Source organism: Pelobates fuscus, chromosome 2 (assembly GCF_036172605.1).
Source record: "Pelobates fuscus isolate aPelFus1 chromosome 2, aPelFus1.pri, whole genome shotgun sequence".
Classification (NCBI taxonomy): domain Eukaryota; kingdom Metazoa; phylum Chordata; class Amphibia; order Anura; family Pelobatidae; genus Pelobates; species Pelobates fuscus.
Window position 1 is genome coordinate 57274270 of NC_086318.1, and position 13660 is coordinate 57287929.

The following is a 13660-nucleotide window of genomic DNA, read 5'->3' on the forward strand; positions in this document are numbered from 1 at the left end:
ACTTGGCTTTGAATGGATCGTTGGGGCGTACTAACGAAGCCACTTGCCCAAATGTATGGCAGGCTACTTTGCCTCCCTGGCCGACCCTGCTAAGTCCAGACCATGCACACACAGCTGCTGAAATACTCTCTGCATGATCCAAGTGCCCTCAGCTTCTCGTGATGTTCTTGAATTGCACTTCTTGGGAATAATTCCCCGTGGAACCAACTTGAGATGGCGAGACAGGAGCTGGATAGTTGGGAGATGGGTATTATAGCCTAGACTGTGCCATATCTGTCAAGGAATAAACTTGGAGCAAAAGTTCCATGGAATGTCAGAAGGCAACTGAATGACTAACGAGCTGCGAGGACGAACAGTTCCAAGCAAGTTTAATTACTTGGCTAATTACTCTAATATGCTGTAGGCAAGAGGGTCTACTGAAAGGTTAATGGGACTCTTGAGGTCATCTTCATTAGACCTTGCTGGTAGCAAATTTCCACTCAGTGGCCACAGCACACATTCTACACAGAAACTTACTTGGATATTTTTATGTTCTGATCATTGTGATAAAGATATAGATATAGATATATAGATGTGGATGTATAAATCCGTGACTTGCTTTCGGAGTACCTTTCCTCTGCCTTGACACTATTATGTCACAAAATAGCTAACAAGCAAATCATTTAATTACTGTAATGGAAAGTCAGCCTGTGAAAACCCTCACTAAGTAAAGATTGTTATTAGCCGCAAGAAGGATCTGTCAATGTCATATTAGGAATATTCGTGGTCTACACATGCCTTTACATGTTTACATTTTTTTTTTTAAATGTCCTCTGATAATTAGAATATGCAAACCTGTCTGGGGTTAGTCTGTTAGCTGTCTGGGGTTAATCTGTAAATTACTGGCTGATTTCAATTGAAAGTACAAACCGAGATGGAAATCACCCAAAGTTTTAATGCATTATGGAAAAAATTCATTAAAATGGGGAAACAATGTTACTCCCTCTCTTAGGTTACCTGAGTTTGATGAGACTCTGCAACCTTTCCAAATACCAAAAGTAGTAGAACTATGATCTTGGGTAACAAAATAACAAAACCTGAATAAAAGCTGTGTATTTTGTTTGTACATTAGATGATTATGGGATATATCAGTACATAGGATGTAATAATCTTTAGCATTTAGCAGCAGTTACATTCATGAAAATGAGTAGTACTGCTGCGGGAATAGAAGCTGCAGTTTCACTTCCATAAACTTGCCAAACAGCTTACACGGTGAAGTGATATTAAGTGGTCATGGTGCTTAGAGTCTGTATGTACAGGTTAGGGGGTTTAGAGTGGCATTCCTTACCTTGGGGGATTTTTAGAAGGAATGGGGTACATATACTTGGTTTTGCTGTAACAGTCCATGTACATAGAATTAAGAAAACGTGTAATTTTTAAGCATTCCTAGGAATCGGACACTGATTGCTTACATTAGTGTCCCCCCTGTGTGGGTGTGGAAAGCACACGGAAAAAGAAGCAGGTAAATATATTTTAAAAAATATAATAATAATAATTTCAGCCTGCAGAATGAGACAACTGAAAATCAGGACTGTCCCACTTAAATTGGGATGGTTGGTAGGCATGATTTAGGAAATGAGGATTTGCAGTGCAAGTTGCGTAGCTGTGGTTTACCACTGTTCAAGTGAACCGTGATCTAGTAAATTAATCAATACACAACATCACTATACTCAAGGACAGTGTTATAATACGGAATCCTGCTAAATATCATTTCTTAGAAAACCACTTTACCAGCTCATTCTTCTGCCACAAAATTGCATTGTCAGAGGTCATAGCATTATTGCGATTAAACAATTTCAGTTCTCAGCTTCCTCTTTTATCCTCCACTGCAACATTGGAAGAAAAAAAAAAAATATATATATATATATATATAACCAAAAGCTTTTAACCTTTTAGCGTTAAAAGATCAAATTTAATTTGGCATAAATGCTTTAGTATTTTTATAACCATTTAAAAAAAAAAACAGTTTTTAATAAAACACCATGTGCACCAACATTAGCTCATGTTTTGCAACATCAGCACTTTTTAAAGTGGTTTTAGCAGACTTTGCATAATTTATTCCATATTGAACATACAGTTTGATGCAGGTAGCAAAAAAATTTTTTTACTGTCTTTGTCATCATCGTTTTTGCACCAATGAGCCTGACATAATATGGGGCATTTCAAAATAGATTTTTCATGAAAGCTTTACTTTTTAAAGGCCACCTTTTTCTCCTGTTTTTATAAAAAAATCCTGTTTTAAACTCAATTTAACAATTTACCTATAACTTGACCTTACTGGTTTTCATGTGATACTTCATTTTTCGGTGAAAGTTTTTATTAAAGCTTTAACAAATGACATCATATTCCAGATATTCAATGTAATCCAACTAATAGAGGGGTGTAAAGAAAGGTTCTGTTCCCCAGTACTCCCTTCCAGTAGCCACTTGGAGGCACCAACCCACCCCGTAAGTAGCCTGGTGGAGCTTTACCTTCTGATCCTATTTTTTATAACCAGAACCTAATTTGAGAAGCAGATGCCTGATGTAAAACCAAAAATTAAAACCTAATATCCTTGAGCCAGGATGCAACCGCCTGCCGGCTTTTCCGGCAGCCACCGTGGCTTCTTTAGCAATTGCGTTATGTGTAAGGGAGGCTGCCTTGTTTGAGTATATGGTGAGGTTGTGTTTCCAATGTGGGAGGTGACGAGTGTGTGACAATGACTATCTTCAGGAAATGACTGGGGAATGACTGTGTGACAAGGTATGGGGGTTCGGTGTGACAGGGTGAGTGGGGGTGAGTGTGAGAGTTGGGGGGTGGGTGACGATGAGAGAGTGAGCGTGTCGGGGTGAGTATGAGAATTGGGGGGTGGGTGACGATGACAGAGTGAGCGTGTCAGGGTGAGTGGGGGTGAGTATGAGAGTTGGGGGGTGGGTGAGGATGGCTGAGTGTGGCAGGGTGAGTGGGGGTAAGTGTGAGAGTTGGGAGGTGGGTGAGGATGACAGAGTGAGTGTGACAGGGTGAGTGGGGTGAGTATGAGAGTTGGGGGGTGAGTGAGGATGACAGTGAGTGTGGCGGGGTGAGTATGAGATTTGGGGGGTGGGTGAGGATGACAGAGTGAGTGTGGCATGGTGAGTGGGGGTGACTATGAGAGTTGGGGGGTGGGTGACGATGACAGAGTGAGCGTGTCGGGGTGAGTGGGGGTGAGTATGAGAGTTGGGGGGTGGGTGAGGATGGCTGAGTGTGGCAGGGTGAGTGGGGGTAAGTGTGAGAGTTGGGAGGTGGGTGAGGATGACAGAGTGAGTGTGACAGGGTGAGTGGGGTGAGTATGAGAGTTGGGGGGTGAGTGAGGATGACAGTGAGTGTGGCGGGGTGAGTATGAGAGTTGGGGGGTGGGTGAGGATGACAGAGTGAGTGTGGCATGGTGAGTGGGGGTGACTATGAGAGTTGGGGGATGAATTCCACATTGAATGCTGAAGAAACTGAACTGGAAAAATTCTGCATGCCAGGTATGCTTCCTAATCCTCCATAAATAAGTGATGCGCTCAAATATATTGACTTAGCAAATAGTTTTCACCAGGGGCAGACTGACCACTCCCCAATGCTCGAGTGCCCAGGCCCGCAAGAGGCCCATCATGTCGCTGGATTTGGGGCCCTTCCGCTTGGGCCTGCTGTGTCACTCTATTTTGAATGATATGTGTATATAGAATGTATATCAAATTTATTTCTATTGTTAATCTATTTTAATACACAAAAATATGTTTTAAATAAATTATTTAATAAAATTACGTGTGTGTGTGTGTTATTCTTTACACATGATTTCTGTGAATCCCCTTTATTAGTTACACACATTAATAATATAGTAAACAGATCTCATAATCACTTCCCTATTAAAAATGGCAAATCTCAAATTCCCCATTTAAACCCCAAGGTTAGACATTTTTAAAACAATATCATATATTACAATATCCGATATTAAACTCATCTCCTGCTGTGACAATTTCTTGTCGAAGTCTTCCAGTCAGGATATAAGGTGGATATATGTATTTATATAGGACATGTAGATTGTCTGCACTATTATTTACAGATTATGAAAGGTCAACGAAGACATTTTGTTAAATGGACACTACAGGCACAAGAACAACTTTAGCTTAATGAAGCAGTTTTGGTGTACAGATCATGTCCCCGCAGTCTCATTGTTCAATTGCCTGCCACTTATGCCTTAAACCACTTCTGTTAATTTTTATCCAGCCCTAGCCACACCTCCCCTGGCTGTGACTGAAACATGTATGAGAAAAAAATAGTTTATTTTTCAACCAGATGTTAACCTTATTTAGAAGTTTATATATTGTGCTCTGTATATTAAACTTTAATCCCATACAGGGGGCTCCTGCAAGGTTTAGTAAGCTATTAACAGATCAGGAGATAAGAAATGATATATTCAACTGAATGTGCAATAAAGGAAGTTTAAACATTAGATCTCTCTTTACAGGAAGTGTTTACGAAGGCTGTGCAAGTTACTTGCAGAGAGGTGTGACTAGGGCTACATAAACAGTGATTTAACTCCTAAATGGCAGAAAATAAATCTGTGAGACTACAGGGGCATGATCTATACACCTAAACTGCTTTTTAAGCTAAAGTTGTTATAGTGACCATAGTGTCCCATAGTATTTCAAATGTTTTGCCGCTTTATTTATTTTCTGTTTATTTCTGACACTTGTTAAAGGGGTTACACATATTTTAATTGTTCAGCTCTGCTTCCTGTTTATGCTGCATTGGCCTTATATTTGAAATCCAGTAAGAATTTTTGACAATTTTTACTTTAGTGAATAACCTTGTATATCTGTAAAAACAGCAATTTTATGACCACCGGAATAAAGGTAAAGAGGGTGAGGATCATGATGTTCAGATTTAGAATAAATCACACTCCGAGCACTATGCCCAGTTTACAGAAGTGGTTGTGGAGCTAATAGGATACGGCTACATGTAGTGGTGTATGGTGTATGGTGTAGTGTATGGTGCTAGGAGACTCTGGGTTTTGTCAAATCACTTTCAAGCTCTTTGACAAAAAAAAAAGGATTCATTTGTACCCGTTGCCTCTGCAGGACTATGGTACTCTATAAAGTACTTTGCTGCACCCTAATAACTGCTAGAACATAGCTTACAAATGCAGGGTGAGCTTCTTTAAATCTGAATGGGTCATGATTTAACTCGTCAGTAACCTGGATATTTCTGTTCTTTTTACAGGTGAATTTCGTAGCGTGCCAACTTTTTGCCTTGCTTGCTGCTATTTGGTTTCGCACCTACCTTCATCCAAGCAAAACTAACTCCTTAATCAGACATATAGTTGCAACCCTTCTGGGCCTGTACCTTGCACTTTTTTGCTTTGGATGGTAAGTTGACTGATACATAATTTCATATGTCCATCACGGGATATCTAAACATTCTAGCAATCTGCATTCCATAAACAATGCATTGTGGGAAATTTACAAAGCTGTTAATTATTTCATTGAGGACTGATTTCTTGAGAGCGCCGTGTGTTAATTCTTTGGTCATTTGATTGGTATTTACACAGGTTTTTGTTAAAGTTCACAAGGGTCCTTGGGTGGAGTGCGGTTGTGTAACTTCCCTAATAGAGAAGTTATTGCAACATACCAATTTTGTTCTGTTGGTAAGAAGAGTTTCTGTTAAAGCAACACACCAAACACCCTAACCACTACGGTGTGCTTTAATTGTTATGGTGTCAGGATCCCGCCTTTGTAAGTAGTTGTAACAATGTTAGAATGGTTTAACTCCTAACCTGGGGTCCACTGGTACCACTTCCTTCTAGGGGCTTCCAACCAGAGGAGGGAGCTGTAACAGTATACTCCCAATAAGAAGCCAAACCGTTCTAGAATGGTTTGACTACTTACAATGAGGGGGCCGGACACTCCTCGCAACATAACCACTACAGCGCAATGTAGTGGTTATAGTGCTTGGTGTTTCTTTTTAAAATCAATGAGTAAAATATATGAAGAGGTAACACTAAATATGGACCCATCAGCATTCCATTGGTTTCCATGGCAATTGTCCTGCTTAAAGCACAAAGCTCTAGAATTCTGTGAGTGTCCTCAGGGGAGTCTAGCTGACGCACCTACTTCCCAGAGTTCGTGCTATATAGCTCCATAACTAAAATATGGAATATAGCGAATAGCCCTGCCAGTAAGGGAAAGGTTAGAGATTTAATTTACAAATGTTTACATTGCACAGAGATTTGTTAATTTTTTCACCACGTAGCATTATTCATAGAGTGCCAGTAATTATGTAACACTCAGACCCTAGACAGTTGCTTAACCCCTGGGTCAGGAGCTAATTTTCTCACTGAGTATCCATTAGATGGGACAGGGACATCACATACCTGTGACCACAATAAATGGTTTAATACTTTTTGGAGAACCCTCTGAGCCCAGTAAGATTCTAATAAAGTTGTTTTGCAGAATTTGTTTGTGTTATTTTTATTACAATCGGAGAATGAATCACTGAGCTAGTTTTACAGTTGAAGAGTGGGTTACAAAATAAATGTAATTTATCTCATTCCGGTCACTGTGAAAACCAGGTTAAGAACACAATTCTTTCCCTCTGTTAAGGAACGTTTCTCAGTGCCACTGATGACAACCATAACCATCACCTCAATATGTCACCACCTCAATGGTCGGCTCATATGATTTTATTGGGTGATGCTTGCGCTCAGTCACTTATTCAGAGAACCAAGGATTGCTCCAATATGCACTCTACATCAAAAGACGGACGGACCCCTCAACCCCCTACCCCCTCCCCCTCCAGTCGGGGGGTCATAGATCCAGCGGAGACAGACAGGGGGCACGGAGGGAGAGGAGAACCCAAGGCCCAAATAGGCGTACCTATGGGGACAGTCGGGGGAGACGGCCACTGAAGAGGTGGAACACTTCGAAACCCTGGGTTGGGAACAAAGCTATGTCGGCCGGGTGAGACAGACAGACGTCACTCACCGGGGTCCTGACCAGCCCGAACACAACCAAACGAAAACCGACCTGAGGGGCTGATCCCTGGGTTGCCCCGCCCACCACCACCATGTCCTGGGTGGCTCCCCATGTCCGCAACAAACAACGACCACTAGACATGCTACAATTTGGGAAACACCTCCCCAACCCGACGAAATGGAGATACCCCTCCCTACGACACTAACCTAATCCCAGACATACACTATTATATCGAGTAAACCCCTTCAACCATACACGTAGCCTACGACTATGCTAAATTAGAGGACGACATAACTCAAGGATAGCTGACCACCAGGAAGTCAGCTCACGGCTAAAGGACTTCTCAAATAAGGGCTTCAACGTATTACATGTTATACTTGGTTACACATTACTAGTTCCCCATGTTCACTAAAAAAGTTGGCCAGTAGGAGTTCTATGAAGAGGTATATTGTATGTGGCCACACCTGATGTGTATAACCTTGAATGTTTCCCTTTTCTCATTCTGTACCCCATACACTTCATTATCTCAATAAAAAAGTGATTGGTAAAAAAAAAAAAGACGGACGGACTTAGAGGCAGGAAGACTCGTTACTGTTGCACATCTATTCCCATCTCTATTTTTTTATTATGCAATATTATATAATTCCAACATTTTCTACAGCTGTTTAGATTGAGTATCCAACAACTAAAACAGATATCGTATATAACAAATAAATCAAGCTGAACAAACAAAATAGGTGTGGATAGCCCTCCTAGCGAAAAGCTGGGAAACATTGCATACATATAGGGTTCACAAAGGAAAACACTAGTTGTTTTTCTTAAACCCAGCTAAACAATTGTGTAGGAGTAGGAAATGTTAGGTGTGCCATATAATTGTGGAGTAGAAAGGTGAATAGGGTAATTCGCAAGTGCAAGTAGAAGTTAGGGTACAGGGTCGAAGGGGATAGACAGGTGTAGACATATTAATGTAAGACCTTTTCTGAGATCAGAGATACAAGTCTTATTTCTTCTCTAATGTGCTAACCAGTAATTGGAGTCCAACCTTTCTAATACAGGTTTGGAAAATGTGTTTGGGGGAGGAGAGAGAAAAAATATTATTTGAGAAGGGGTTGAGGCACGTTGTTTAAGGGATACGCCACTGCACAAATAATGCAAAATAAAAATTACGTTTTAGTAGATATATCCCCAATGAAAACATGCATGCATTTAATTATGCCTTTTTCATTTGGATTATATCTAAAAAAAAAATAAAAAAAAAAGCTGCAGATCACTTGTCTGGATCCTCTGCAATCTGTCTTTTATTCCTCAGACCAGACTTTCTGTGGCTGTCCAATCACTCAATTGGAGTGATTCAATGCAGCTCAATGAGAAGTCTTTGCAAGGCAGGTGCTCTGTGCAATTGCTGCCTCTTGAGTTCAGCTCCACTGAGCTAAACAAAGCAGGAAGTAACAGGACCATATGTCTGACAGCTTGGGGGAGGGTAACAAGGTTTATTTATAAAAGTGTAAATTTCTACTGAAATCTTCACTTTTTCTACGTTGATAAAAGAGGACACATAATTCACACATAAAGCACTTCAGCTTCTTGAGGGGCCTGGAGTGTCCATTTAAAATGGCTCGCATACGGCAATATCACTTAGACTGAGTGTCTTATCTCAACTCCTTTATGAAATACTAACTGACTGTGTTGGACTTTAATTGAAATTCCAAGCAATCAAAACATGTCATAAGACAATGTAGGATATAAGGGAATATTTTTTGTCTGATGGTCAACTGCATGCTCTTTCATCGCAAGAGTTTGCCATGCAGGATCCTCCATAAATGTTCATTAATGCTCAACATGGGCTTCCGATGGAAGTGCCATCAAAGGAGATCTTCAGACTTCAGGTGACTTCTCCTACCCTGAGCTCCATCCCTTGACACACACTGAGCAGGGATGTCACATTTGTTTTTCTTCGCAAAATGTGCAAAGAGTTCTAAATGTGACAGAGCCACTTTACAACACTCACATAATACACTGCCTCTTGGGTCTGTTAGTGGTGGATGATAATGTGTATTTTTCACTCTAGAGTGCAATATTTAACTTCTGACTCCTTCATGAACCCACCATGCGCTCCTTAGCTTTCATCTCCATTTTCAGTATTGATTTAAACGTTCCTCGTTCTAAATGGTGGCATTGTTATATTCCTTTGTGATTGTAGATTAAGCACCTTTGAAATCATCAGGGAAATTAAACCAATTGATTACACAAATATTCAAGTTATTTCAATTATTCTGTGACCTTTCAAATGACTAATTTGCACCTGAACTGATTTCAGATTGCATTGGAAATTAACACTTCTAGTCTAGGACAGAGACTTACTGGATATCTTTCGGTAAATCTTACTTGCTTTCCAGAATCATTTCTTTTTTTTCATCTTTAAATTGACATTTTGTGGATTATTATTGGCATTTATATTTCGCCAACTTATTCCGCAGAGCTTACATTACTTATCTTAATTGTAATATGTAAGAATGTATGTGACAAGATAAGGGATTTGTCTCTGCTTCTAAAATGGACAGAAAACATCCTTATTAAATTGCAATTAAAAACATATATACTATTGTCAACCAATTTTCATGTTCATCTAATAACATATTATGAGTGTAGGTCTTTGAATTCCAGTTGGTCTTCACCTTCATTCATATCTTTTTAATGATATGCTCTTTTGGTTTTGTGTGTGTTCTGACCATAAATTATGTGTTACATATGCATGTTGATTGGGGTAATGTTGTCAAAGGTCAAAATATAGTTTTACTTTGACTTGAGTAAACGCACAAATTTGCTGTTCACCCAGCATTGCAAAGATCCTCCAAGATTTCCTGAGTTGAAACCTTTTTTGCTTCAATGGTGACTTTGCGAAGGAACTCAGATGGAGTAGCATTTGCCAAACCTGAGTTTTCAGACATTTAAAAGAGACATGGACTCTTTGCTCTGTCCCATATTTAGAATGACCATGATGACATGGATCCCTTACTTTTTTTTCTCGTACATTAAGCTCTTTACATATATCATGAAATTTTGCAGAGTAGCCGCAGATTGAGATGGTGAATTACAGAATCTGAATTAAATGACATATTCAGGTTTGCTTTACAATGTTCAGATGTCATTAGAAGAGAGTGATCGATTCATTATAATTTGCAGAGTGCTTTTTTTGTTTCAATTTCACATGTTCCTGAGTTAATTTCAGTATAAAATATTTATGTGTTCTGTAGAGGTAAATTCTAAAAGATCATTCCAGTATAGTGAAAATCCAATGCCTATGGTTTATTAAAGGGGCACTATAGTCACCGGAAAAGCTACAGCTTAATGTATTTGTTCTGGTAAGTATACTCATTCCCTTCTGGCTTTTTGCAATAAACACTGTATTTTCAGAGAAAATACAATGTTTACTAGAGAACTCCACTGGCCACTCCTCAGGTGGCTACTGGAGATGCTTCCTGTGGCAGTGCTGCACAGTGTGACTGACATTCAGTGTCTTCATCCTCTGCATGGAATAACTGAACTTACTGGAAAGCATTGTAATTGACTCAGAGAACCACTTCTGATGATGTCAGCCAAGCAGGTAGATCAGGGTCGGAGCCAGCAGCAGCAGTCTGGAATAAAAGTAAGATTTTACCATGTTTAGGCAGGCCAGGAGGGTGTGGATGGTGTTTTTTTTTAACACTAATGGGTCAGCAATACATGTTTATGTTCTTGACCCTATAGTGTTCCTTTAAACATACTGCTTGCAGGAAGCAGAGGCTATATGTGACTAATTCTCTGCTGCTTTCTATTTCTAGGTATGCCTTACATTTTATTGTGCAAAGCGGAATCTCATATTACATCATGATCGTGGTAGGAGTGGAAAATATGCACAAGTAAGGTTTTATTTATTTTCTGTGTGATGCAATTAAAGGAAAAAAAAAAATTTCCACTGTCTGTTGGGATATTTGCTTGAAAGGGTATTGCTGTTTGTGTCTGCACTATAGGAAGTTTGTTCTGTGTATTAAGTAGGTATGTGGAACTTTCACTTTCAATACTTGTAACTGCTTCATCCAGGTCTTCGTGCGATTCCAGCAGTTGTAATTGCCTAGAAACAAAAGAAAATAGGTCCTCCAGAGCTGGAGAAATGGCAAGGCAAGCTCGATGCCTAATGCCTGGTTAGAACGGACTCCACAAACATGGCTTGGATGGGGAGATCTAAAGTTCTCTTATTAACAGTCCACTATTATGGAGCACTTTATAAAAAACATGACCGTAATGCCCTTCACAATACACTCCATAAATTCTGTCTTCAGCTTTCTAATATCTTTTAGACTCCACTCTATGAATATGTTCATCATTCTCCTTTTACCCTTCACGGTCCCCAACTTCAAAGTGTCCCTCTATCAATAACCTTGCCAACATGCTAGGCCTTCATTTATTCTACTTTACTTAGCCCCCTCTCCTGTCCACACAGGATAATACACCATTAACACCTCTCCCATCACCTTCTCAAACCTTTTACACCTCTATAAGTATTCCACACAGCCTCCATTCCTTCCCTTTTAGTAGGATGGATCCCTCCTTTATATCTCCAGAATTCTATATGATGGTTTATGTTGAGAAATCACCAGGGGGGTGCGAAACGCGTCCTGGGTACTCACACATTTTTTTGGGTAGTGGTGTAGGTGGTCTCCCTCCTATCTGACAGTGCAGATATTGCAATACTTCTTTCATCAATTGTTTCTATTTTTGCAAAGTTTGGTTCCTTTGCTTGGATACTTCATTTGTTACTTTTTTAACAACCTTGTGTCATTTGCATGATATACCATTCCTGTTTAAATACTCAGTATATATGAGTGCTGCCATGATATTTTAATGCCATTTATTGCCGTATATATTTTTTATATCAATAAATGTGCACTTTTTCAGTATTTTCCTTTACTCTTATTCGTATAATTTTTTTCTGTGGATCATATTGGTTTATCCCTGAGTGCGGACTACAACACCTGTACTGGGAGATTTTGTCTATGTTTGGGATAAGTCCAGCACCAGGACTGAAACCCCACTCATTACTTGACCTCAGGTATAACCAAATCTTTTTGGATCTATAGACATTTGAGGACTTGGAGTTGCGGCATCGCCTGTGGTTGGGATCCAACATCTCATCCACACACTCTCTCTTTCAATTCATTTCTGTATTCGCCTGGCTGTCACTAGAGGAAAAATGTTTTATAGTGAAACTATTTCATAAACAGATATTTTATCTGTAAGTGTAGATTGTACTCATTGGTCAATGTTCACAGACCCAAACTTTTTTTTTTCCAAAGTTGTGTGCGTATATATATATATATATATATATATATATATATATATATATATATATACCGTATATGATTTTTTCACAAATTTGGTAGATTTTCTCAATCTTGCTGCATGCAAGCCACCTTAATAGATACCGTAGTCTCCTACTGAATGTATTGTTTGATCAATGAGTGTGGTTTAATGTTTACAGAATAGGTGTAGTGGTTCCACCTGTGTGGTTAAAATATTACTTCATGACCAGCTCACTCCAGGTGTAACAATACTCTCTTTTTTTTGCTGCCCATTTCCTAAAGGAATCCGACCACTTCACACTCTGTAGAATCCTAAGAATGCTTTGCATTAGATAAAGATCACTCAAGTCCTTTTTTTTTTTCTGGCTATACTTTCCTGTATCAAAGCACATTATGAGCGCATCAAAGCATTTACAATTTTTTTTTTTTAAATTCACTGCCCCATGAAAAGCTCTTCAAATGTCCTATGAACAAATGAATACATGGAATAATGTTTAAACAAATATAAATCTATATAAATACTAGTTTGAAACTGCTACGCTAAACTCTGCTTCGCTGTGTTTCTTTTAATCTCTGCTAATGTTTAATCGCTACTTGTTTTTTTTTGTGTCTGTGCTAATGTATTTACACATTAACAGTTGGTTGTTACACATGGCTAAAATACATGTAAGCCATTATCCGTGTTTAAATAGTACACGCCACTGCACACATAGATCATTATGTTACTTACATATAATGTGCTCATGTAGACACTTAAATCACTTCTGTTGTGCTGAGCTCCAACATGCCTCCACACATCAGTTTGGGGAATTGTGGGGGGAAAAATATTGCCAAATAACCACTGTGCATTATGGGAGCTGCAGTTCACTGCTCTTGTTTAACAGCACCTGAGATGCGCAAGGCTACAATGCCCATCGGTAGATTATTAATGGTTCGTTATAACTTTATATGTTAAATTTACTGTTGCATATGATCTGTATACTGTATCTAAAAATATATATATAATGCCTAGATTTAAAAGTCTGGACTCAGCGGGGGGCGTGGCCGGCAGAGCAACCGACCAGACGCGTTTGTGTAGAGCTCCGGCCACATAGACTATAATTACAGACAAAAAGCCACGAAAACGGCCAACAATCGAAGCCAAATTGTGCCTAATACCTTCATAAGCGAGATGGGACGCAAAAATCGAAAGCCAGCCGGCTCGGAAGGTCTTTACCAGCCTGACATTCGACGATCCTTTGACGGACCGCGGCCTCAGGCCCAATCCAAGATGGCCCCCAGCAGAACACGAGACTCCAGCCTCTC

General features: G+C 39.5%; 1 protein-coding gene across 1 annotated transcript in view; it reads left to right on the forward strand.

Moving 5' to 3' along the window:
- The window catches only part of MBOAT2 (membrane bound O-acyltransferase domain containing 2), a 211853-nt gene that overhangs the window by 101666 nt on the left and 96527 nt on the right, over positions 1 to 13660 (forward strand). The window contains exons 2-3 of the mRNA XM_063442187.1: positions 5266 to 5411; positions 10838 to 10915. Coding sequence (XP_063298257.1) covers positions 5266 to 5411; positions 10838 to 10915 — 224 coding nt within the window. The remainder of the gene's footprint in view (positions 1 to 5265; positions 5412 to 10837; positions 10916 to 13660) is intronic.